Source organism: Camellia sinensis, chromosome 11 (assembly GCF_055761805.1).
Source record: "Camellia sinensis isolate YWXY chromosome 11, ASM5576180v1, whole genome shotgun sequence".
NCBI lineage: Eukaryota > Viridiplantae > Streptophyta > Magnoliopsida > Ericales > Theaceae > Camellia > Camellia sinensis.
In genome coordinates this window covers 92,998,318-93,026,091 of record NC_138971.1, presented here as the reverse complement: position 1 = coordinate 93,026,091, position 27,774 = coordinate 92,998,318, and the positions used below count along the sequence as shown (strand labels likewise).

The 27,774-nt window shown below is 40.6% G+C and overlaps 3 protein-coding genes across 3 annotated transcripts; all 3 read left to right on the top strand.

The window, feature by feature from the left end:
- Window positions 1–18,205: 18,205 nt before the first annotated feature.
- On the top strand, window positions 18,206–21,938 carry LOC145803177 (L10-interacting MYB domain-containing protein-like). Its single transcript, XM_082896500.1, has 4 exons — window positions 18,206–18,931; window positions 20,960–21,069; window positions 21,224–21,559; window positions 21,647–21,938. The coding sequence occupies exons 1-4, from the start codon at window positions 18,796–18,798 to the stop codon at window positions 21,758–21,760; spliced, it is 696 nt and encodes a 231-aa protein (XP_082752626.1). The 5' UTR covers window positions 18,206–18,795; the 3' UTR covers window positions 21,761–21,938.
- A 59-nt stretch (window positions 21,939–21,997) lies between these two features.
- LOC145802035 (uncharacterized) lies at window positions 21,998–24,528 on the top strand. The gene is made up of 3 exons (XM_082894333.1): window positions 21,998–23,007; window positions 23,097–23,995; window positions 24,117–24,528. Exons 2-3 carry the CDS (start codon window positions 23,628–23,630, stop codon window positions 24,121–24,123), a joined length of 375 nt encoding a protein of 124 aa, XP_082750459.1. The 5' UTR covers window positions 21,998–23,007; window positions 23,097–23,627; the 3' UTR covers window positions 24,124–24,528.
- Window positions 22,492–23,537, top strand: LOC145802478 (uncharacterized). Its single transcript, XM_082895203.1, has 3 exons — window positions 22,492–23,007; window positions 23,097–23,328; window positions 23,419–23,537. Exons 1-3 carry the CDS (start codon window positions 22,492–22,494, stop codon window positions 23,535–23,537), a joined length of 867 nt encoding a protein of 288 aa, XP_082751329.1.
- Window positions 24,529–27,774: the final 3,246 nt, after the last annotated feature.

Below are 27,774 nucleotides of genomic sequence, written 5' to 3'. Positions count from 1 at the left end.
ATTCCCGATGTGGGACATCGAGGCCTTACAATCCACCCTTCTTAGGGTTGCACGTTCCCGTGCAGTAGCCTGCCAGCTCACAAGCTCGCCCACATGCACCGAGAAATGCCAGGGGCCCACACTCAGTACTCTGGAAAGTCGGCTCTAATACAATTTGTAACGCCCTATTGTAAGGTCTCGGTGTCCCATATCGAGAATGAAGGGGGAGTTCCTGGGCTATAAAAGTAAAAACCTATACCCTTATATAACATCGAGGTCTTTTCCCGGGTGGTGAGATCCTTAATAGAACTCCCCAGTTAAGCGTGCTTAGCTTGGAGTAGTTCTGGGATGGGTGACCCACTGGGAAGAACAAATCCATGCGGGCATGGCCAAAAGTGGACAATATTGATAACATGTTAAGGGTTGGGGCGTTACAAATAGGAGAGGTCCACAATATTATTTTGTGATCTCTAAAGTCCCTTACCTACCCCCATGTATCTCACCCATCCAAAATGAATCCCACTGAACACTAACACTCATTTTCTTATTCTCTCGAATTTTGATCCAACCTAAAGCTGCAGAAATCGATGAACCAAAATCAAATTCAAAAATTGAAAAGTGAAATACATAGAAGAAATTGAATGAAGAAACGAACCTCTTGAGGAATTCTAGGAAAATGTTCTCGACTCGAACTGCTTTCTCGTCAACAAAGTAGCCACCTCCATAGGAGTCCATTTTTTCAATTCTCTCTGAAAATCTTTTTCACAAGTATAAGGTCTTTGTAATATTTGAGACAAACCCACTTCTCCAAATCCAAATCCAAATCCAAATCCAAATCCAAATCCAAATTCTCTCTCTCTTTCTCTCTATCTCTCTTTGCTGTGTTGATGCGTTAAGGCGACTGTTGGTGTGGCTGGAAATAAAGTAGGGGACATCGTAACGATTTCCTGCCAAAATCATGAGCCTTTACTCTAACATGCCCTTGGTGGGTGTGTGAATTTTCTCTAGATTTGGCTACTATGTGAATTTTCTCTAGATTTTGCACTGTGTGAATTTTCTTTAGATTTAGCTACTGTGTGACTTTTTTCTGGATTTTGGCCATTGTGTGAATTTTCCCTAGTTCTTCACTGTGAATTTTTTCTGGAAAACTCAGCAATATGTTGGTTCCTTTTTTATATTTGGTTGCTTTAGTTTCTCTATTAATTTGTTTACTTGCTCAGATATTGGAAGGGGGAAAAAAAAAGGGAAAATGTGATTTTGAATGGATTTTCTCTGGTTTGATAATGATTGGGTATATATTCATCTTGAGGTTCCTTTTTGATTAATTTTCTCTGGTTGAGTCAAAACACAATTTCCTCTAGTTTGATCAAAACACAGAGAAAACTATAAGCAAACCAGAGAATTTGAGAAAGATGAGAAATGAAGTTGAAAGAGAAGAGAGAACCGCCACTTAACACTCTCGTGTTTGTAATTTTCTCTGACATGTTTAATTTTCTTTAATGTAGCTATCTATGGAGTATTTCCATGCCTAAACCAAAGAAATTCTCTTATCTATTTTTTTGTTTTTTGTTCAATTTTCTCTGATTTGATCAAAAATACAAATTTTCTCTAGATGAAGCCACACAAGGCCACACAAATTTTCTCTACACAATTTTCTCTGGATAAAGCCACGTAAAGCCATACAAATTTTCTCTAAGGCCCCGTTTGTTTTCAGAGGTGGAATGGAAGGGATTGATAGTGAGAGGATTAAGTAAAATTGTGTTTGTTTTGATGATAGTTGTTACTGTAGAGATTGTTAAATTATTTTTATATAAAATAATAAAACAAATAAAAAAAATACAAAAACATTAAACATTAAACATTAATGTTTTTAAAAAAATGCCTAACATGTAAAAAAAATTAAAAAAATAAAAATAAAATAAAAAAATTTCAGAAAAAAATAAAACAAATAAAATAATGATTTTTACTTAACAAAAAATATAAAAAATTAAAAACTAATGTTCAAAAAAAAGTTCGACATGTAAAAAATAAAATAAAAAATAAATAAAAATAAAAAATTTCTAGTCCGCCGGACTATTTTTCTAATACCAAGTCCTGGAGGCTCATCTGAATCCCCTTGGGGACGCTCATCCTAATCTGGAGCTCACTATCAATCCCCTCCCCATCTCTCAAAACAAACACAATATTAGTGGGTCCCACCTCACCACCAATCCCAATCCCCCCTCTAACTCTCCAAACAAATGGGGCCTAACACAATTTTCTCTGGATAGAACTATACAAAGCCACACAAATTCTAATGGTATGTGAGTCTGGGAAGAATTCCTCTTCCATTCTCTCTGTATTATCTTCTATTTTAATTTTGAAAATTGAAGTTTTTCCTCAATGTAGCTATCTATGGAGTCCCTTTTCTGCATTTTAATCTCTTGAAATGTAGACTGAATTGTAGACATCAACAATTCCTCTGATTCAAACCAGAGAAAATTCAAATTTCTCTGAGTTCAAACTAAAGAAAATTCAACAATAGAGAAAATTAAACCAAAAAAATTCAGAGAAAATTAAATGCTTTGAATTTTCTCTGGTTTGAACCAAAAGAATTTCTGAACTTTCCAAAGAGCTCAAGCCTTTTGGATTTTATGAGGGTTTCAAGCTTTTAAAGTAACATTTACGATATAATCATCATTAAGAAGCAAGCTATGAACTTTATACCATGGTTGGTGAAATTTACTAGTCTGGTTAAGTGCTGTGTTGTGATATCTATTGCTTTCGGTGTTTTGAATGTCTTACAGTCCCGAGACAATTAGTCAAAATGAAAATGACGTTTGTTCAATTTTCTCCGGGTTGTTGTTATCTGAATGTCTTACAGTTCAGAGAAAATTAGTCAAAATGAAAATGGTGGTTGTTCAATTTTCTCTGGTTTGATAAAAACACAGAGAAATTCGTTGGAATTTCTCTCTGGGTCGAATTTTCTCTATATTAATGTTGAGGGACCTGGGACATTATGAAAATATTGGGTGTCCTTTATGCTATAAAATCTTAATACTAGAGACCTTAAAAAAAATCTCCTACTTTTTTATTATTAAGTTTTTAGAAGATAAATTGGCAAACGTCAAATGATAAATAGTGTGGAGTATTACTTTAAAGAATAATGATTCATCGAAAATGATTGTGTATACTTAATGCATCTATTGATATTTCTTGAATAATTTTTAAATAAAAAATTTGAATTTATAGTATTGCTGATAATGTACCTTCATGAGCTCTGTCAGAAAAGATATGCAAAAACACTTTCGCTAGAATAAAAAAATTACGGTTATTATGATGTGTCACATAATTAATCAGAACTCATTTGAGAACTTAAATTATTAAAGTTATAGAGATTTTGTATTTTATTCTCTTCGAGGACAGTATTTATGATTTGAATTTGTAATTTTTTATACATCAATGTGAATAACTGTTACAATTTAACTGATATAAGCATGAATTCTACCATTGAGTCAACCCACCTTAAGCACTTTTTCGTGTAATAAAATACTTAAATATTATCATACAAAAGTATTAGACATAACCAAAAACATAAGAAATCAACAAAGACCTTTTCGATTAATAACCAAATAATACACTATGAGTTATAACCAAGTCATAATTTGTATATTATAGAATTTTCCGTTGTTTTTATTTTTTTTATAAAAAAATATTTTGATACAAGTGGAATTTATGATTTTTGGTAAATTTAATTAACACAAATGAAGATTTTGATTTCAGATTGAGAATACACTTTTTTTATTTATTTATTAACTTTGAAAGAAATTATTTTTAGGATAAACTATCAATATGTTCTAATAGTTTGATTTAATTTTTATTAGGTCTTATTGAAAGTAAATCGTTCCTAAAAATAATTTTTTATGACAATTTTTTACTTATGTCATTAAAAATTAATAATTAATGACTTTTTTGTCACGATTTTATTTTACATAGGATCACACATACAGTGATATAAATTTTCATCAACCATTAACAAATTTGTTTATATTTAACTTTTAATTATTAAACTTTTCTACACATAAAATATAAAAGACTCAAAATTAATTTTTTATTTTAAAAATAAATTCTGGCACATAACACAAGTCACCTATTAATTATTATAATAATAAAATAAAAATACATGTGAAATGAGTTAAATACTCAAAGTAGGTTACCCCATCTCGATGCCCCATCTCAAAGTGGGTTACCTCCTTGCTAAGAAATTCCGACTCTGTAGATTTCCTTTTCCCATACAATTATACACACGCAATGAATTCTTAATATATTCTGAAGTGTACTACCTTAACCCAATTATACATGACGTGGCTAAACCCACAGAGGCCATAGCCTACTATAAACAACCTAAATCCATCACTTGAAGCCTAGTACATAACCCAACTGGGGGAGTCCAGAACAGCTGGAACCCAGCATGGCACAAAGAGCCAATGACATTCAGACACGTGGCAGGTGAAGGACGAGCCACATCAGCAGACAAAGATCTATAAAGTTATTGTCACGGCAAATCACCATTAATGCGGCCCATCACAACATTTATTGCGACAACACCTCTCCGTCAGAACAGAACCCCCTTACCCTGAACAAGGTAAGCTACAGCATAGACTTTCGGCAATGAGGGCAGGTCGGAAGGGACAGCGAAATGATTACCAAAGGATATAAGCAAATGTTGAAGATAAGAAGAAGGTTAAGCTTTCTATCTCTAATCTCTCTCTCTATACTCTACTTGTCTTCCTAACTTGCTCGTCGGAGGGTTCACTGGAGGACTACCCCGTTCCTCGTTGAACTTGCTTGCAGGTTATCCGGTGGGCTTGATCATTTGGACTTGGGCTTGAGGAGCTTGGACCAGTCCGATCCATTCACTGGGACAAACTGTATTATCAATTGGCGCCGTCTGTGGGAACTGGTTCTTGTCCGGACGCCAGTTGTACTTATTGTCGCCGGAGACCCTGTCCTACCAACCTTTTCATCCTACCCATCCAAGTGTATGGTCACGACTAGATCCATGGCTTCTCACCATAATGCAGCCGACCATCAAACCGACCCTCCCAATCCAAACAACCCACCACAGTATATCATTGAGCTTACCAACAGTATTAACCGCATGGCCGAACAAAACCAGGCCCTGATAAATGCTTTACTCCAAAGAAACCCTCCGATGCCTCCTCCACCACCTCCAGATATCCCACACAACCAAGAAAGAGCCCCGAGCCATACTGTTCCGCAACCCTGTCCACCCAACTTGGAAGGTTTGCAACCTCCCTCCCCCCCGCATATAAATCTACCACCTCCACCCCCACACCCTTCGGTCGTGGCACCAGCCCCTGAAGGGGAGGCCAACAGCGTCCAGCCCCCATTGACTGACCATGGTGACCACATTCCCCTCTGGGATGCTGAACTCCGAGCAATGAAACTCCAGCTCCAAGGGGTCATGCAGAACATTCAGCATAAACCCTTTACCACGGCAAACTCACCGTTTGTTGCCTCCATCCGGGACAAACCTCTGCCTGCCAAGTTCAAGATGCCCACCATTGACTCTTTTGATAGTACGAAACACCCAGTCGACCATCTGGAGACCTACCATACCCTCATGATCCTCCATGCCTTCCCTGACGAGATCATGTGTCGGGCTTTCCCCATGACACTGAAGGGGTCAGCTCGACCGTGGTTCAGCCAATTACCAGCAGACTCTGTCTCCACTTTCCAGCATCTCAGCTACTCCTTCCTTAGCCATTTCATTGGAACCCAGCGCCAACGCTGCCCTGCAACCCAACTCCTCAACATCCGCCAGACCGAGGGGGAGTCGATACGCCGTTTCGTTACCCGTTTCAACACCGAAGCCCTGCAGGTAGTGGAAAACGATGACAAGGTCATCCTCACGGCTTTCATGGCCGGGCTACGATCGTTTGATTTCCTCTTCTCCCTCTCCAAAAACCCCCCGACCTCCATGGCCGCCCTACTCTCCAAAGCCCAGAAATACATGAATGCCGAAGATTCACTAGCCGCACGGCAGGATCCAATATCTAAAAACCCGACCCCCAGAGAAAAAAGAAAAGACTCAGAACCCAGAAACACCTAGTATAACAGCCAAACACCCCACTATACCGACCGACCTCCTCGAGCAGACCGGTCGGCACCAGCCCGACTGACCGGTCGGTTCGAGTGGTACACGCCCCTTAATTCTCCTATGGAACAAGTCCTCCACCAGATCCAACGGGACTACCCCCTCAAATGGTCCCTACCCTCACGGACCCCTTCCAACCGGAAAGACCAGTCCAAATATTGTCGTTTCCACCAGGACCATGGCCATAACACCGATGACTGCATCAACCTCAAGGATCAAGTCGAGACCCTCATTCGTCAAGGGCGTCTTAGCCGGTTCACGGACACCCGCCCACAGCAGAGGCAAAGAACCGAGCCCCTCAAAAACAACCGTCGGCGTACCCCACTCCGGCAGCCAGCCCCACCTAACCAAGGCCATGATTGTCCCCCACAACAGCCTCGGTCGCTAGGTAATCCCCCTCCGCCAGTTGGTGAAATTCGAGTCATTTCAGGTGGCCTTGCTTGTGGCGGACCGTCCCGCTCCGCTCAGAGGGCGGAACTCAGGAAGATAAGGCAAGGCTCGGACAGAGCAGTTGCCACGGTACACCAACCCTCCAAACAGCCCAAGCAGTGGATAGAGCCCATCACCTTCACGGACGCTAACTGTACAGGCATCCGTTATCCTCATGATGACCCACTCATCATTTCTGCCCTCCTCTCCAACTATAAGGTCAGATGGGTTCTCATCGACAACGGCAGTTCTTCAGACATCATATTCCTCAACTGCTTCCGCCAACTCAAAATTGGGGAGGAAAGTCTGTCTCCCCTCCAAACCCCTTTGGCCGGTTTCACTGGTGACCGGGTGACCTCCATAAGCTCCATCGATCTCCTCATCACCATCGGCGAATACCCACGACAGACTACCAAGTTGCTCACTTTTCTTGTGGTCGACTGTCCCTCTGCCTACAACATCATCCTTGGTCGCACCGCCCTCAACACTTTCCAAGCCATCACTTCAACCTGCCACCTCACCATAAAGTTCCCTACCGACCAGGGCGTCGGGACAGTATGGGGAGAGCAGACCATAGCCAGGGAATGTTATGTCGCCTCACTCAAGGAAGTCAAGCTGAAGGAGGCCATGATCATTGAAGGACTTGACGCCCGAGATGAGGACGAGTTGGTCAGAGGCGAACTGGTGGAGGAGCTCATTGAGGTTCCCATCGATCCCACCAACCCTATGAAGACTGCCAAGATCGGCAGCCAACTATCCCCCCAAGCTAAGGCCGACCTTACTGCCCTTCTGATCGAGCATAATGATGTGTTTGCCTGGACCCATTCAGACATGCCGGGCATCGACCCCTCTTTCATAACTCACCGCCTCAGCATCGAACCCCATTTCTGACCTTACCGCCAAAAGCAGCGAATCTTCCATCCAGAGCGCAATACACTTATAGCCGCAGAGGTTGACAAGCTCCTTGAGGCCCAATTCATCAAAAATGTGAATTACCCTAAATGGTTGTCAAACGTGGTACTAGTCCGCAAGAACAATGGCAAATGACGACTCTGTGTCGATTACTCTGACTTGAACCGAGCTTGCCCCAAAGACAGTTATCCTCTTCCCCGCATAGATCTGCTGGTCGACGCCACGGCCGGTCATCAAATGCTCAACTTCATGGATGCTTTCTCTGGTTACAACCAAATCCTGATGCACCCGTCCGATCGGGAACATACATCCTTCATTACCGACCGAGGTACCTACCACTACCGAGTAATGCCATTCGGATTGAAGAACGCTGGGGCCACCTACCAACGGTTGGTCAATGCCATTTTCCATCACCAGATAGGTCGGAATATGGAAGTATATGTCGACGACATGCTAGTTAAGAGCAAACTTTCCACTGATCATCTGACCGACCTGTGGGAGACCTTCGCCACCCTACGCAAGTACCAAATGAAGCTCAACCCAGAGAAATGCGCCTTTGGCATAGGGTCTGGAAAGTTTCTAGGTTTTATGGTCAGTCATCGGGGCATTGAAGCTAACCCTGAAAAGATCAAGGCCTTGATTGAGATGTAGTCACCCAGGACGGTCAAGGAGGTTCAAAGGCTCACTGGCCGAGTTGTAGCCCTCAACCGTTTCATTTCCCGCGCAACAGATAAGTGCCTACCGTTCTTCAAAGTTCTTTGGCAAACTTTTGAATGGATAACTGAATCTGAAGAGGCTTTTCAGCAGTTGAAGCAGTGCATGGCCAATCCACCCCTCATTTCACAAGCAATTACGGGCGAGCCCCTCTTCCTCTATTTAGCCGTCTCAATCACCGCAGTCAGTGCAACTTTTATCAGGGAAGACGACTCTATCCAACGGCCGGTCTACTACATCAGTCGGGCCCTCAGGGGAGCAGAGCAGAATTACCCGCTGTTAGAAAAAATTATCCTTGGCCTTGGTCACCGCCTCCAGACAGCTCCGTCCCTACTTCCAGGCCCATTCCATAGTAGTTCTCACCGACCAACCCTTGAAGAAGGTCATGCAACAACCAGAACTTTCCGGCAGACTCATGCAATGGTCAGTGGAACTCAGTCAGTTCGACATCTCCTACCAGCCTCGAACAACAATTAAGGGGCAGGCTGTCGCGGATTTCATCCTGGAATTCACTAATCCTACGCCAACCGCTGCGCCCTCACCCTCACCAACCCTTACCGAGCCAGAAGACCCGCATTCATGGACTCTCAACGTGGACGGATCATCCCGCAGGGAAGGTAGCGGGGCTGGCCTCATTCTCACTGCCCCTGAGGGCAGTTATTTCAAATGTGCTCTCCGTTTCTTGTTTAATGCCAGTAATAATGAGGCCGAGTATGAGGCATTGATAGCAAGACTCCGCCTCGCTAAGAACATCGGAGTCAGCCACATCCGGGTGTTCAGCGACTCCCAGCTCATCGTCGGCCAGATTACGGGGGAATTCGATGCCAAGGAGGACACAATGCGAGCTTACAGGGATATGGCCCTCCCCCTTGTTCGCCTCTTCAATACCTTCCACATAAAGCACATACCTCGGGCGAAAAACTCCAAGGCAGACGAGATGGCTCAGTTGGCCTCTGCAGACCAGTCCGACCTCAGCCACGGTGTCCGCCTCGAATATTTAGCCCACCCGGCCATCTCACCCGACTTACAAGAAGTGCAGTTCCTCCAAAATGAACCCATCCTTTAGGCCTCCGACATCTTCCTATTTTTGACAACGGGGGAACTCCCAGATAACCGACAGCAGGCCGCCAAAGTCATGGCCCGGTCATCCAATTATATCCTGGTCAGTGGCATCTTATACAAACGTGGTTTTTCACGCCCATACCTGCGATGCCTCAATTCGACTCAAGCAACCTATGTAATGCGGGAAATCCATGAGGAAATTTGTGGCAACCATTCGGGCGGCAGGTCTCTGGCCCACAAAATACTCCGTACTGGTTATTTCTGGTCAACTCTCAATCAAGACGCGACTGATTTCGTGCTCAAATGTGATAAGTGTCAACGTTTTGCCAACATGCCCCATTCTCCTCCTTCAGAGTTGATCACACTTTGTAGCCCTTATCCGTTCGCCAAATGGGGGATCGACTTGGTCGGTCCACTTCCCACCGGCTGAGGTCAAACCAAGTTCGCTATCGTCGCCGTTAATTACTTCACCGAGTGGATAGAGGCAGAACCCCTTGCCACCATTACCGAACGGAACACAACCAAGTTCATCTGGCAGTCGATCGTTTACAGATTTGGCATCCCTCATGCCATCGTCTCCGACAACGGCAAACAATTTGACAACGCCAAGTACAGGAAGTTCTGCGCCGACCTCCAGATTCAACCATGTTTCTCTTCCCCTGGTCATCCCCAGGCCAATGGCCAAGTCGAGGTCACCAACTGTTCTCTCCTGAAGATCATCAAAACTAAGCTCGAGGCTGCAAAGGGGCTTTAGGCCGAGGAACTACCGAATGTACTCTGGGCTTACCGAACTACAGCTCGGACTCCCACTGGGGAAACCCCTTTCCGCTTAACATACGGCGCTGAGGCGGTTATTCCAATAGAAGTCAGTCTGCCTACTCCCAGGGTTTTACATCCGGATCCAGCACAAACGGAAGAGCTCCGTCGGGCAGACCTGGACCTAATCGAAGAACTCAGAGAGACCACCGCTGTCAGACTAGCCTCATACCAACAGAAAATGAGAACACACTATAACCGGAAAGTCTGACCAAGGGAGTTCGCTGTAGGGAACCTTGTCTTGAGAGAAGCAACTCTTGGCACCAAAAATCCGACTGAGGGTAAACTGGCAGCCAAGTGGAAGGGACCTTACGTTGTGAAAGCCCGACCACGTCCGGGCACCTACCGCCTTCAGGACATGGAAGGTCGAGACCTCCCCCATCCATGGAACGCCGAACACCTGAAACGTTACTTTCAATAAGCTCCTACTTTTGTATCGCTCAGTTACTGTATTTTTTTTTCGGCAAATTTACACATTCTTGATATATCCTTACGCAATGTAACTTTTTAATTAACTGGGTTACACTCCCTCTGTCATCCATTATATATTTCAGTTATCTGTATGGTGTCTCCAAGACGTTTTTATTGCAGCACTCACGAAAAGCCTCAGCCAAACTGAGCATCATAAAGCCTCAGCCAGACCAAGCATCATAAAGCCTCAGCCAGACCGAACATCATAAAGCCGCAGCCAGACTGAGCACCAAAAAGTCTCAGCCAGACTGAGCATCCTAAAGCTTCAGCTAGACTGAGCACTAAAATGCCTCAACCAGACTGAGCATCACAAAGCCTCAGCCAGACTGAGCATCATAAAGCCTTAGCCAGACTAAGCATGGAGCACTCGGCTAGACCAAGCCTCAGCCAGCCTAAGCATAACAAGTCTCAGCCGGACCGAGCGCCACCATTTCAGGTTCAGACTGGGTTCCTTACCACGTCAATGAATCATAGCTTTACATTTTAAATTTCACTCTACATTGAGGAGTTCTTAACTTTACTCTCCATTGAGTCTTTATTACATTTTAAATTTCACTCTGCATTGAGGAGTTCCTAACTTTACTCTGCATTGAGTCTTTATTACATTTTAAATTTCACTTTGCATTAAAGAGTTCTTAACTTTACTCTACATTGAGTTTATATTACAACTTCAATTTCACTCTACACTGAGGAGTTCTTAAATTTAGTTTTTATTACAAGTTTAACTTCACTTTGCACTTCACAATGAGTTATACACCTGCTTCATCCACGCCTCATTCATTTCAGATACACAAGCAAAAACAATCAAATGCCAAACACAATTGAAATTTTATTTATTCACAACTTTGTACATAAGTTCATTACAGCAATTCAAAAAAAAAAAAACAACAACAACAACAAAAACAACCACACAATGTCTGTGCAACGTCTTCTTCTTCTTCTTCAATCACTCCTCTTCGCTGGATATAAGGTCTTCTTCTTCAATACCCTCATCCAGGGGGGTCTGGGCCACATCATCTTCACCAATTGTTACACTAGTGAGGTCTAAGTCTGGGAACAGTTCTTCAGCCCTGCGTTTGAACATCTTCTAGCCACTGTCCCAGAACTCAGCCATTTCATGTTTATAGAAATTCGACTGCTGGAAGCTCTCAATAACTTCTGCTTCGGTTCTGCCTCCCGCAGTCGTCCTCGATGGGCCCGCCCCCCCAGATTCTTGCCTAGCCAAGCTGCTAGCGACCGTGGCATCAACTGCCATCTGAAATTCAGCAGACCCTTTGAATTGCTCCACCGCTGCGACGCACAGGTCGGGGTAGGCCGCCCTCTCAGAGGCTGCCTTCGCCCTCTCTTCGTCCAGCTCCTTCTGCAGGGTCGCCCTTTCAGACGCAGCCTTAGCCCTTTCCTCCTCCAACTCCTTTTTTAGGCTCTCCTTTTCTGCCGTCACCTTGGCTCTCTCTGCTTCCAACTCCTTCTGAAGGCTCCTCCTCTCCTCCACTGCCTTAGCCCGCTCGCCCTCCAACTCCTTCTGCAGATCACCAATCTTCATATCTGCCTCATCTTTCTGGCTGACCAGCTCTTCATTACTGCTCATTGCCTCTTCATGGCGTTCGACCGCGACTGCGCAAGCTTTTTGGGCCTCATCCAACTTTTTCTCTTCGCCAGCCAGTTGGAACTCGAGTGACACAACCTGGCGGCGTGGGTTCTCCAGCTCCACCCTAACCGCTTGCAGGTCAGCGTGGGCACTCTCCCAACTTGCACTTTTCTTCTTCAACTTTGCAAGCTGAGCCTTGGCATCATCTACCTTGAGTTTGGCAGTACCCACCTTCCTCAGCAGAGCCCCTGCTAAGGTGGTTACCTCTATTTGAGCGGAGCATAACCCCCTTAGCAGTTCAGCCTCATTGAATCTAGATGCCGAGCGCAAGGCTGCCTCTTCTACAATCCCTACCAGGCGGTCTGCCCCTACCCTAGCTGGGCCTTCTTCTCCCTCCAGCCTCCCCGACACCGCACGAGCATGGTAGATCGCTGTGGTCAGGCTGACTCCCCCTCCTTGAGGTGCAGGACCCCCCTGGGGCTGTTCTTCCCTCCTAGGCCTAGGGCCAGTTGCCTCATCTTCTACTTGCCCTTCAGGGGTGGCCCTTACGACCCTTGCGGCGATCGCCGCCACCACTGGTACCACCTCCATGCCCTCTGAGGCGATGTCCACCACTTCTGAGGCAATCACTCTTCCTGGGGTCCCCCCCACTTCTCCCCTCTCTGCCTCCTTGGCCACACTGGTCTCCTTTACCCTCGTCTCCCTCCTCCTCTTCTGGGCAGGCTCTTCTTCACTCCGCCTCACCCTCTTCTTCTTCTTCACCACGTCCAACGCCTCCATCTCCTTCAAAGATCTCTCATTCAAAGGGTCTATTGGGGGCGGTCGTGGCACAAATTCGCCTAAGTCTTTCTCTCCCAAGGGTTTGGGGCGAGGTCGAATCCCCTCCCTTGCCACCTGTTTTGGTGGTCAGTCGGCCTGGGACTCTTTGAATTTTTGGGCTTTCGCAAGGATGGTCTGATCCTCCGCCTCGCTTCCAACTCCGCTCGGTCGAGGTCCCCACCGCTCGGCTGTGGACCCAACCCTACCTCGAACAATGCAGACAGTTAAACGAGCTCGTCTCATTTGGCCCCTTTTTTCTCCCTCCACTCCTTTACCCTCTTAACCCTCTCCTCTGCTGCTGTCCCCAACTTTGGCTCCATCGACTTGGTGGGCACCTTCCAAATTGTGCGCACTCCAACTCCTCCACTGGCAGACACATAGAACCACCGTGGTCTCCACCCCTTGATCGACGATGGCAACCCCGCCACCAGCCCTTTCCCTGCTGCTGCCTGCAGAGTGACCCGAGTCTCTTGCTGCCCTGAGGCCTTGTAGCACGCGAAGAATTCGTCCACTGTCATGGCCACCCCTGTGTTCGCCTTCGGCCAGGCACTTGCACAGGACAGCAAGATCTTCTATGCGTTGGGCATTAGTTGGCCCGATGCCACCTCCAAACGATTTAGGACATCTACTACCACCTGCGGCAGGGGCAGCCTCAGTCCTCCTTTCAATGCCTCCTCATAAAGGGCAAATTGCCCTAGCCTGGCATCGAATGGCCTCTCCGTCGACATCGGTAACGACAACTCTATTTCGGCAGGCACCTGGTATTTTTCGCGAATAGCCTCCAAATCCGCTGCAGTGACCGTTGATTTATCTGCCTTTGTGTGCTAGTGATCAGGTTCTACCGGGCTGATTGGCTTTGGAGCTGCTATCATGGTGGAACTGTGGGATCGTACAATCGACTCCCCCACCCTCTCCATCCTGTATTGCTGCGCTAACTCCACCGCATCATCATCTCCAAGTGGATCCACCCTGACATTCGCAGTTCCTTCTTGGGCCATTTCTATGGTATGTCTGCGAATCACTTCGGAGGCAGGTGCAAGGAAATCGAAAAAGTGTTGCAGAGGTGTATCGTGAGCAACAACGGAATTCACACTTGGAATATTTTGATTTTTCGTAAACAAGTAAGTGAATCGAATAATGCCAAAAGTCCACGGTTTGCCCGTATTCCAAGGATCCCAATTAATTTTCGCCAGTTTGAAAACTTTTCAAAATCATCCGCCAAAACTGTCTTTTCAACACCCATAATGCCCTATCGTTTCATTTCTGATCTAACGTCTAATCTCCCCCCCCTCGCGGGATGTTGCCACGTGTACGACCACGATCCACTGTCCCTTCCCCTTACCCTGTCTTTCCCACTTCAAGTCACCACGTGACACGCCGCATCTCGAGCCCCACGCCCTTCCACCTCACCTTTCGCGGTCGGCCCTCCTCATGGTCTGCCCTCCCGCTCGGCCAACCACCGCGGTCGGCCCCCCTTCGCGGTCGGCCCTCCTTGGTGTCGACCATCCCGCCCGGCCAACCTTGCGGTCGGTCCTCTCTGCGATTGGCCCTTCCACTCGGTCCCCCTGCACAGTCAAACCACCTCCCGGTCGGTTCACCCCCTCAATCACCCCTGCTGGTCGACCTCCATCCTGTCAATCCCTAACACACTCATCTACTTCATTAATATTCCCTTCGTTGGACTAAAACTGCACTCGAGAATGGGGGACTACTGACGTGGCTAAGCCCATAGAGGCCATAGCCCACTATAAACAACCTAAGCCCATCACTTGAAGCCCAGTACATAACCCAGCTGGGGGAGTCCAGAACAGCTGGAACCTAACATGGCACAAAGAGCCAATGACATTCAGACACGTGGCAGATGAAGGGCGAGCCACATCAGCAAACAAAGATCTGCAAAGTTATTGCCACGGCAAATCACCATTAATGCTGCCCATCACAACATTTATTACGACAACACCTATTCGTTGGAACAGGACCCCCTTACCCTGAACAAGGTAAGCTACAACATAGACTTTCGGCGAGGAGGGCAGGTCAGAAGGGACAGCGAAATTATTACCAAAGGATATAAGCAAACATTGAAAACAAAAAGAAGGTTAAGCTTTCTATCTCTAATCTCTCTCTCTATACTCTACTTCTCTTCCTAACTTGCTCGTCAGAGGGTTCACTGGGGAACTACCCCGTTCCTCGTTGAACTTGCTTGCAGGTTATCCGGTGGGCTTGATCATTTGGACTTGGGCTTGAGGAGCTTGGATCAGTCCGATCCATTCACTGGGACAAACTGTATTATCAACATATATATCAAATTAATAATTATATGAGTCCTACATATACCACATGAACAAATTAATCTCAACATACTTGACTGAAATAATATGGTAGACTCTTATATGAAAAACACAAAAGGTGTTCACAGAATTAGATATAATCATTTTATATAAGCTAAGTTTTATTAATTTGTGAGTATCACATTTGAATCTTATTTTTCTGTTAGTTTCCATGTAAATAGAACAACTCCATTCACTACAAAAAAAAAACACTTTTGGCAACTAAATTTTTAGTCGCCAAAAGTCCGTTTTTAGTCGCCGAAAGTCGAAATTTTACTTTCCCCGACAAAATTTTTTAGTCACCACATTTGTCGCGTATAGGTGGTTGGCGGAGGTATTGGCGACTAAAATATTTTTAGTCGCCAAAATAAAAGTCTTTAGCGACCAAAATTTTAGTCGCCAATAGTGTTTTACACTTTTGAAAATCATACATTTATCGACTAATAATTTAGTCGCCAATACTCACTCAATCGCCGACTACACTGTTTAGTCGCCAAAATAAAGACTTTTGGCGACTAATAATTTTAGTCGCCAAAGGTGTCGTTGGAAAAAAAAACCCACTTTTTTTTGCTTTTCCTGAGTTTCGAACCCCAACCGTCCCACATTCCGAATCTTTTTGCAACACACTCCCTCCACTATGCCACTACAACATCACATGAATATATATGCAATATATATTATTTATATAGTATATTAACCGGTATTAATACAAAATAATATATATAAATATAATTTTTTTAATTCAATATAATTTATGTAAAAAAAATTATTTACTTAAAAAAAATTTAGGCCACTTTTGGCGACTAAATTAAATTTTTAGTCGCCAATTCTATCATTTTTGGCTACTAATTATTATTTAGTCGCTAAAAAATTAAGTTCCGCCTAGAAATAAGAGGTTTTGGCGACTAAACCTGTTTTTAGTCGCCAAAAACGTCCCCTTTTGGCTACTAAACTGAATTTTAGTCGGCAATGGACTGTTTTTAGCTACTAATTTTTTTTTTTTGTAGCCAAAAAGCTTCACTTTCAGCGACTAAACTGTATTGAGTTGCCAAAACCATCACTTTTGGCTACTAAATCATTTTTAGTCACCAAAAACCGTGACTTTTGGCTACTAAATCATTTTTAGTCGCTAAAACCCCTACATTCGGCAACTAAACTGCCTTTTAGTCTCTAATACCCTCATATTTGGCGACTAAACTCTTTTAGTCGGCAAAAGTTATCAATTTTGGCGACTAATTCCATTTTAGTTGCCAATTGTATTACTTTCAGCGACGAAAAATGTAATTTTAGTCGCCAAAAGTGCTTTTTGTTATAGTGATTACATGTTTATAGTGGAAGATTTTCATTACAAATCTAATGACTATAAAATAAAAATACAAATTTCCATACAATAATAATAATAATACAAATTTTATAATTATTTTCAATTAAAGAAAGATCATTATACTTACTATTGGATAATGTAAGGAAGGGGATCACAATCCTTGCAATATTATAATTGTTGGATCAGTAAAGCTTAAAAGCAATCAACTAAAAAAAGATTGGAAAACAAATTAAACTACTCAAACTCAATTTATATATCGCTTGTTAAAAATTTATTCAAATTCCTCTCATTATGTAAATAAATTATATTTAAATAATTTTAAAATTTGTTAAATTTTTAAGTTCGATAAGGTTATAGGAAAAAAAAAATTTAAAAAAAACTACTCAAGTTGATTTATATATATAAAAAAAAAAAAAAAAAACCGCTCAAGTTGATGCATAACGTGTTTGAAATTAGGATTATTCGCACGAAAACTCCATAAATTATTGAAAAGTATTACTTTTAACTCCTAAATTATAAAAGCGTACAAATAAATCCCCTAAACTATTAAAAAATATCACTTTGCCCCCTAAACTATAAAAGCGTATAAATAGAACTCCTAAATTATTAAAATGTATAAATTGGACAGCCTAATTGAAGGGATTAAAGTGAAATTAGCCAATGGTTTAGGGGTCTGTTTATACGCTTTTATAGTTTAGGGAATAAAGCGATACTTCTTAATAGTTTAAGAGGTTCATTTATACGCTTTTATAATTTAAGGGGTCAAAATAATACTTTTCAATAATTAGGGGAGCCTCCATGTAAATAACCTTGAAATTACATTCGAAACTTGTTTAAAGTGTGGATCACCTATATAATGTTTGGATGGTTGCACATTCCGTCTTGCTTAAAAAGTGTAGATCACCCATATATATGCATTTTTATTTTGTGTGTCTAATTTTGATTTTACTTTTCTTAAACTTATATTGATCTGCAATATATCATGTTATAGACTACTATATCACTTGATCATGGGATTGAAGTTAGGTGTTTTTTTTTTTTTTTTTAAAAAAAAAAAAACTTTTCTTGGTAGAGAATCCTAAGTCCAAACCCAATGTAAAATAATTGTTCCACTAAGAAGAAGATGATCATATCATATGATATCAAGGAGGAAGACAAGATGAAGAAAAGGGAAAGGAGGAGTTATAGGAGGGAGACAAGTGTATCAATTTCATGATTCATTGGTCTTATTATCGTTCATGAGATGAGAGTCAAAGTAAATTGATGATAGCTTTAATGCCCTTTTATTATTTATATTTATATTTATATTTATTGGAATAATTACAAAAATAAATTTCAGGTCTGATCCTTAAAATAAAATAAACTATTAATTTTTAATTTTATCAATTTAAATTCTAATCTTTTAATTTTTTTAAATTAAAATAATTTATCTATCTTCGTTAACTAAAACTAACAAAAATATATTCTTTTAGTCATTAAATTCAATACATGTATAAAAATCGAAAATATCCATTTTTGTTAAGTTTAATGACTAAAATATCAATTTTTTCTTCAATTTTACTTAATGAAAAAAAAAATAATTTAGATTGAAAATAAATCAAAATTTTAAGGGCTTGTTTGGTTTGTATTTCAGAAACAATTTTTGAGAGAAAAAAGTACCAAAACACGTTTGGCAAACCTGTTTCTGAAATATTCTCTGAAGACTATCTCAAAACACGTTTTGGAACTCTCTCTCTCAAAACTTCTCTGAAAACGGTCTTCTCTCTCTCAAAAGAACCTTTCTGACCTATCTCTGTGATACAAAGAAAATCATTAAAGGCAGTTCAACGGCTCTCTATCGGCTGAGTCAAGGAAGACGATCCGCACCTGTACGCCATGATCTGCACTCGCCCAAGTGCTTTCGAAGACCCACTTGCCTTCTCTCCATCAATAAGCTGTTCAAGATTTGAGAAATCTTCCGCATTAGATGCACCGACACTGTCTATCACCTCCTTCATCTCTGTGTCGCACAGGCTTGAGGCAATAGGGGGCATCTGCTCGTACGGGTCCTCTTTGAACATCCACAACTTCTCTGCCTCACAGATTTCCCCAAATCGTGCCCTGGCTTTGGTCTTAGTCAAACTGAATGAAATCTTCTCACAATCGAGACTTGTAACATCAAAGTCCTTCGTTTTTTTCTTCTGGGGTCTATAAAATGCAAACCAACCACCTTCGAACCCCACGAAGACGAAGCATAACTTCATCCTTGGTTGCAAAAACGGAGAGGCCGTGCTCAAAAGTTCGTTGTGGACGGTGGGATTTGAGGGCCACCAAAAGCAGGCAAGCAAGAGGTATTTCTAATGCATGACTACTTTTTTTCTTTTTCTTTTTTTACATCTCATTTGGGTTTGTCAATTCTGAACAATGTATTGACTGATTTTGGTTTACAAAGTTCGCATGGCTTTTGCCTTTGGGTTGTCAATTTCTGGTGAACTTCGCAATCGGTAAATTTTCGAAATCGTAGTCCATACAGTCACACACCAGAGTCACTACTGATTTTGATAGATAACACATTCTTAATGCTGTGCCTTAATTGTAATGTTCTACAATATCACACAATAACCTTAGCCTAATGTATTTGGTGTCTCATAGAACATATGCAGATTACAGATAGTTCTCTTGTTTAGTTATTTAGCTCAACATTTCTTCATATTTTATCTCTAAGGATAAACGCACCAATTGTTAATAGGTTGAGATATATATATATGGATATACGAATTTCTGAGATTCCCTTCTTGATGTTTGTATTATTCATGGAGTTCATGTTGACGACAGCTTTGTTTTTTGCTCCCTTATTATGTGTTATATTTATTAGAAATTAGAATATTATCATTCTGTCTATCTAGATAGATGTTTTTTAACGGGGATGATGTTCCAAGAAGGCATCTGTTTCACAATGCAGACATTTTCTGGGTTTAGGTTATGGTTTATAAAGATTAAAAGGTTAGTTGTTTCTTTGTTTGTTTTTGGAAAATCTAATAGAAGAAGAAGAAGAAAAAGAGAAGCAAAATGACTTTTCAAAATATTCATTTACTTGATGTCTCAGCTTGCTGGAGTGATGCATTTGATAACCTCTAAAGTTCAAAGCGATATAGTGAAGAGATATCGAAAACAACATTAATGGATAACATAGACGAGAAAACACAACAATTAGTGGTTTCAAAATCTTAGAAGAATGTCATTACTAAATTCAAAGTGACAAAGTAATAAACCAGTGATCTCTCCATGTCTAGGTGCTTGTCATTACTATGTTGATTAATTTCTCATACTATCAGAATTTTCAGAGTGACTAGTGTTGTGAAACAGGTGGGTGATGGGTTGAATGCCATTAACTGAGAGCAGTTATGAATCAAAGCTTCGTAATTTATTTTCTTGAAGGACTTAGGTGTCTGATCTCTCCTATATGTTTTGTTTTTTTGTGTATTTTATTTTTTAATGAAGGCAAAGTACAACAGAAAAACAAAAGAAACAAAAACAATACTAGCAAAAGACAGAACACTGATAAGATATGATAAAATGACAATTTTTTTTTTCCTGTGTGTTGACATTTGTTAATTTAGTGAATATTTGGGTACTAGAATGACAAGGCTAAATTGGAGTGATACCCACCAAAGTGTATAAATTGTAAAGAATAAAGTATATAAATTAATTAGAGGATAATGTTTTATTCACATAAACTGTGCTGCCCGAAGTAAAACAGTTAATTAGATATGTTAAAAAGTACAACAGTGCTCTCCTCCTTTTTAGTTTTCTGTCTCCATTGATTAGTCATTAGATATAAATATGTCCAATGTGGCCACAAAATACGAGAATTACTCACTACCTGTTAATGTTTGACATTAATGAATTATATAAAGTGTTTAAGGAACCATTTTAAAAGCAGCCGATCTAACATTCATTAGCTAACTTGGGAATGGAAGAATTGAGGCATTGCCTATCTTTCCTTTCCTACTCTTCTTATCAAAGTGGTCACTTTACTAACTGATTATCAACAGGCAGGTAGAAAAGCCATCTTAATTAGGATCAACACAGATTATCATCAGGCAGGTAGAAAAGACATCTTAATTAGGATCAACACAGATTGAAAATTCCCATTTGATAATTCTGCGCATATATGCCATATAAATTCTGCTCATTCTGAAAATTCTTCTTTCGTAATTCTGCTCATGTATGCATACATAAATTCTGCTCATTCTGAAAATTGTGCTTTCATAATTCTGCTCATGTATGCGTACATAAATTCTGCTCATTCTGAAAATTTTGCTGTTCATAATTCTGCTCATTCTTGCAATATAAATTCTGCTCATTTTGAAAACCAGGCCAACTTTGTACTCCTCGGTCATTGTTCAATACACCAAGGGCCAAGAGGAAGAGATCACCTCAACCATCAGTCAATTCCTCCACTGCTGAAAACGATTGTCTGTATCCGGTAAACTTTTGCACGCGGAATCTCATATTATATATTCGTAATATTCGTAATGGCTATTATTATGCATATGCTTCATATCACGTACTACCAAACTTTTTCTGGAACTTAAGTTGTTCACATAACTCTAAACTGTAATTTGTTTCACTTCTATTAGGGTAGAATGGCTAACGACAATGACGACTTTAAGATGTGGGGGACCGAAATTGTCAAGATATTTTTAGAAATATTGGTAGAGGAAATTAAGAAAGAGGGTCCTGCCATGTCAAAGAAAGATAGGAGTTTTTTCCCAAGGCAGTGGCAAACAATTAATGATGAGATGACTAAAAAGGTTGGAAAAAATTATGGGGACAAAAAATTGAAGGGTAAGCTCGCGCGTTTGAAGGCGAACTACAAAGAGTTTGTTGCTCTGAAAAACCACACGGGTTTGGGCTGGGATCCAATCAGTCAAACAGTGACAGCCCCAGACGATGTTTGGGAAAATTATGTTCAGGTAATCATTTTGGCGCATACATTTAGCAGAACCATGTGCATAGAGAAATAATTTTCTAAATGATTAATTAATGTTTACAACTTGTAGGCACACCCAAATGCAAAACAATTCCAAACCAAAGGCCTTGAACATTATGAGCTCATGTCAGAAATATTTGCCAAGTCATTTGCCACTGGCGCTTTTGCGCGTTCTTCTCATTAGGGTGCACCCACATCTGATGATGAGCGAGAAATGGATGAACGCTTTCATGCATATACGTCAGGAAAAGGCGTAGGAGATGAATCTTGCACTTCCGGAAGTAAGCGTAAGTCTAGTGGCCAGGGTCAGTCCAGCAAGAACCCAAAAATGGACGATGCACTGCAATCATGGCAACGTTCATGTGAAGCACGTGAATGGTTTTACCTTCAAGTAGAGGCCAACGCTGGGGCGGCAGCTGATACGTACTCCGTTGCAGCATGTATGACCATCCTAAAATCAATGGCCCTGGATCCGAGCTTGTTTTTGAAGGCCATGAACATGTTCACATCACTAGAATGGCGAACCATGTTTATGACCATGGAACCGGAAATGAGGTACCTTTGGATCCTCAGTTTGTGAGAAGCTTGGTCATCCCACTGTTTGGTTTGAGGTGAAGGAAATGAAGATGCTTGCAGAATTGTTTGGGTGTATTTTTCTTTGTTTTTCGCATTTGTTAAACCTAAATTATATTTGTTTTAATTTGTTTGTTTTTCCTTTTCGGTTTGGACTATGTTGGGTGTTGAACTAACTATCTATAGTATGTTGTCTACGTTCATTTGCTTTAGACTTACCACTATGTTGTCGTAATATATTTTCGCCATGCTTCCTTCGTTGCAATGTCGTCATTAAATTTTTAGTGCTATACTCATGTCATTACTCATAACACCTTGACTGTTTTACACTTTCCGCTTTAGATGTCATCGTCACGACCCAATGGAAGGCAACCGAACAATATGTACGACCCGTACAGTGACGATGACGATGATGTGATGGACTTACACATGGTTTGTCAACTAACACGTGACATTCCTACGAGACAACCGCAACGTAATTGTCCATACACTGGTGAGCAGTACATAAAATTCTTACTAAGTGGAAATCCTAAATCAATCCGTGAACAATTGCGAATGGAAGTTCCGACATTTGTGGAATTAGTTAAACAGATTGTTCGTAGAAATGTTGTAGACTGGTCGAACATGCGATTGTCACTTGAAGAGTCGTTGGCTATGTTTTTATTTATCTGTGGTCAAAGTTCAGGAACAAGAAATGCTGGAGATCGATTTCAGCACTCAAATGAGACAATTCATCGTCATTTCGTACTTATGATGCGGGCGTTAGGAAATCTTGCGCCATTTGTAATCCAACCACCGAACATGGATGTTACCCATCATAAAATTCGGAATGACAGACGATACTGGCCATGGTTTAAGGTAACAAAAATGGCAGTTCATTTGCATTATTTTATATGGCTTATTGAGACTGAAAATTTGATAAATTAATTCAAAGTTATGTCAACTAGGACTGTGTAGGGGCCATAGATGGCACACATGTTGTTGTTGTGGCACCAGAAGGTGACCAAATGCCATATCGAGGTAGAAAAGTGCATACAACTCAAAATGTCATGGCTGCATGTTCATTTGACATGAAGTTTACGTTTGTGTACACTGGTTGGGAAGGTAGTGCACACGATTCGAGAATTTTCCTTGAAGCACTTACCACAAATTCTGCTGACTTTCCACACCCACCACCTAGTAAGTGTATTTGTTTTTAATTTAGAGTTTTCCTTTTTTTCACACCCAAATATGCCATGACATGTTCTCACTGAAAGATTTTTACTGTAGACAAGTATTATCTCGTTGACGCCGGGTATACACACATGCCCGGGTACGTAGCCCCATATCGTGGCCAAAAATACCATTTGCAAGAGTTCAATAGGCGGCGTCGCTACCATGGTCCATAGGAGTTGTTCAACCATAGACATTCTTCTTTAAGGAATGTCATAGAAAGAACCTTTGGAGTGTTAAAGCAACGGTTTCCATTATTGAGACACATGCCACGGTATGATATGGTACGACAAGGGCCAATCGTTATGGCATGTTGTGTTCTCCACAATTGGATCCGGACAGTGCAAGAGCATGATGAATTTTTCGATGCGGAAGAATCAAGTGATGAAGATGAAGATGACGTTGAAGACGAAGATGAAGATGAAGATGAAGATGAAGATGAAGGTGAAGGTGGAGGTGAAGGTGCAAGTCAAGTTCAGGGTGAAGTTGGAGTTCAAAATGTCCACGGAAATCAGGATGGAGTACCAGCTATGCAACAACATAACCACGTGAACATGTCACGTGAACAACTAGTGCAGATGGGACAATGGCGAGATGAGGTTGCAGCATCTATGTGGGAGGCATACAACAATAGGTATATGATAACAAGTAGTATTATGTACTTACTTAAATACTTAAGAGTAGTGTATGCATACATATTTATTTGCATTATGTACTTACTTAAATACTTATTATTCAATTTTTGGACATGCAAGGGTTTGAAGACAGGGATGTATTATCTAAGGACGCGTGGTGCGGTTGCTACAATCAAATTCACTGTGGTGCTGTTCTGAATCTGTGTCTTCTTTATCTGGGTGATATTCTGTATCCATGTGTTGAAGTCTGTGTTGCTGTGTTGTTGGCAAATTAGTGAAACAGTGGATAGTTGTGATTAGATTAATTTTTAGAAACAGTGGATAGTTGATTAGATGAAATTGAGATGTTGAATCTGTGTGTTCTAAATCTATATTTTAAATTTAGATGCTGTAACTGGTGAATCTGTATTTTAAATTTAGATGCGATGGTGAATCTGTATTTTATATTTAGATGCTGTAACTGGAACAATCCCATCTCTGTGTGTTCTGAATGTGTAACTGGAACAGATGCTTCTCTGTGTATGTTAAATTTGCATTATGCTGCTTTCTTTTTTCTGGTCATGGAACAGATGCTGCTCTGTGTTCTGAATATGCAAGAATCTGCATCACTATGCTGCTGCTGTTCATAATCTGCATCACTATGCTGCTGCTGTTCATAATTTGCATCAAGAATCTGCATCAGTATGCTGTTGGTGGTCATGGAACAGATGCTTCTCTGTTGTTCATAATCTGCAAGAATCTGTTCTGAGAAGAATTTTGCATCACTATGCTGCTGATTGGATTGGCGTGTTGATCGTGGATCGCTTGGTTTTAGTGTATAATTTTTTTGATGAAACATGTTGAAGCAGGAGTTCTTTAGTTTGTTGTAGTAGTAGTAGTATTAGTAGTAGTAGATCCAATTTTACATGTTTTTTTTACATGTTTTAATAAATTATGTTACTCTTCATCCCTTGAGACAAATAATGAGTGCTTTAATAGATTTTGTTAATCTGTTAGATTCTGTCATGACATGTTTCTGTTTTAGATATTTGTATGTTGTCAGTGTGGTAATAGGTACTGTGTTCATTTCGTCACATTATAGAGTTCGGTGGTTTATTTGAAAGGAGCATTTGATAGGAGTAGTAGAACGAATAAGAATTCAACATGGGTTCTACAGTTTCATTATGAACCACATCTTTATTCTTCCAGGTGGTTCAGTTTTAAACTCCCAGGTTTCTTGCACCTGATTTTTGCACTCAAATTCAGTACTATATAATGATTGTACATGCACATTCTGAAAATTCAGTACTCAATAATGTTTGCACACTAGTTTGCATTTGTAATATCTAAAAGTAACGCTACTGTTGTCAAACAAAATTTTCTTTTTTGCTGCATACTTTTCCGCAATCTAATTTTTGAAACAGAGTTGACAACAAAACAAAGCACTTTCTCTGTTTCTGTAATAACAGGGCAGGGCAATAAGGCAGTGAAGGTGGTGAAGGAAGGGGGCAGCGTAGTGGTCCTAACTGGTGCTGGCACGCCACCCGGTTTTAGATTTGTAGTCACTGCCAGCGGAGCTGTCTTGGAAAAACTAAATCCGACTCTTGAAAGCGAGAAGGTGAAGCCGGTGGTTGATTCCAAGGGACCGTTCCCATTCACCAAGGTTGTTGAAGCTTTCTCTGACATTGAAACAAACCGAGCTACTGGGAAGGTGGTTATATATCCAATTCCATGAGAAAAAACCATTTAGAATTAGTATTATTAGCCCAATTTAGCTTTTGAATTTGAGAACTTATCTGAGTAGAGATTATCAGAGGCAACAAATGTTTTAATGTATAAATTCTGCTCATGAATTTTGTGCACAAAAGCAATGAAATTTATGAATCTATGCAAGGCAATAATCTGTGACTAAACCTGATGGGCATAATTTTTAATACACGTGTAATGTAGAGTAAAATCTCACAACCTATATATAGGGCTTATTTGGTGATAAGTTGAAAGTTGATAACTAGACTGCACTGCACAAGTCAAAAATATCACTAACTCTTTCATTCTGCTCTTTGTGAAAATTCTACTCATGTATTATATGTGCTGTCTTGCTTGATCAGCAACATGATGAACACCAACTGCAACATGAAGACCAACTGTGTTGTCTTGCTTGATCTGTAAAACTTCATGATGAATACAATATGCTGTGCTGTTTTGCTTCATTCTCAAAAAAAGGAAAAAAAAAGAAAAAAAAAGAAAAAAAAAAGAAACATGTTTACATAATTGGGGGTGTTTGTATTTTGTGTTTCTGAAAAAACTAACCAAACGGATTTCTGAGAATTTGTTTTGAAAAGTGATCCTAGAAAAAGACAACCAAACACATTTCTGAGAATTTTTTTGAGAAAATCTGTTTGGTTTGATTACTCCCAGAAATGTGTTTTCAGAGAAGATTTCAGAAATTTGTTTCTGAGATACAAACCAAACAAGGCCTAAGATTTTAAATTAAAAAAAAATAAAAATTTACGATTTATTTTGTAACAAGAGTCAAATCTTGAAATTATTATTATTATTTCTTCATTATTTCTTTTTCTTTTTTCTGATACATGTATATAAAGCAGCTAATGCATTGTGTGATACCTTCAATGGCAAGCATCCCATTGAAATAACAATCCAAAAGAATTAACCCCGTGACCACTTTTTCTCTTTTTTTTAGGCTTGTGTTGTAGTCACGTGAATGAAAGCCGTGACCTGCACTATGCTAGGGGTGACATATATTTTAAAGATTTTGCACATTTTGCCTTTATTTTCTTATTTTTTTTTAGAGATAATTATCAATTAGTCTCATTAAATAAAATAAAAAATTATTCACCCAAAAAAATAGACTCATTAAATATATTTGGCATGAAATAAATAAGTACACTTATTTGGGTCATATCACCTATTTACTTTTATGCATATCTTTTTGTAAAAAAGTTAAAAAGTATACTTATTTAGATTATCTCAAACAACCTAAATACTAATAAGTTCTATTGACTTTTTGAATGCACTAATAAGTTCTACGGCAAATTACCAGTAACTCTTAATAGTTGGACTTAATTCACATCAAATCCTCTTAAAAATAAATTCTAATAAAATCATCACTAAAAATATTTTTTTGTGACATTTTTTGCATATGTCACCAAAAATTGACAGCAAGTGACTTATTTTTGTCACGATTTTTATAAATTGTCATGAAAACTTACAATTAATGACCTTTTTCAGTGATGAATTTTTCAAACTGTCGCTGAAAGTTAAAAATTAGTGACTTTTTTGTAACTATTTTTTAAACGGTTGCTAAAACTTCTAATTAGTGAAAAAAAATTTAAATTGTCACTGAAAATTAACAATTAGTGACCTTTTTTAATAGTGTTTGATAAAAAATACCATTAATTATCATAGAACCTATTGAACAATAAGTCCATCTATTAGGACCTGTACGTAAATCTCCATAAATTCTACGATACGTAAACATATTAAGTTCTTTCATCCTTTCTCTCTCTCTCTCTCTCTCTCTCTCTCTCCCACTATTTTTTCAAAAGTTTCACACCACCATTGTGTACTACCACTGTCGCAACTGCCGTCCACCCGTGTCACCACCCAAACCCGCCCCTATGGGTTTAGTACCGTAACCGGCCAGTAATTCGAGATTACCGAAGCCCTGCTTAACAGTAATACAATAATACAGAGTACAGGGGCTGGCGGAAGCCAATACAGTAAATAGACAGTGTCCAATGAGCTGTGACAGCCTGTATGCAAAAAGACTTTTCATTCA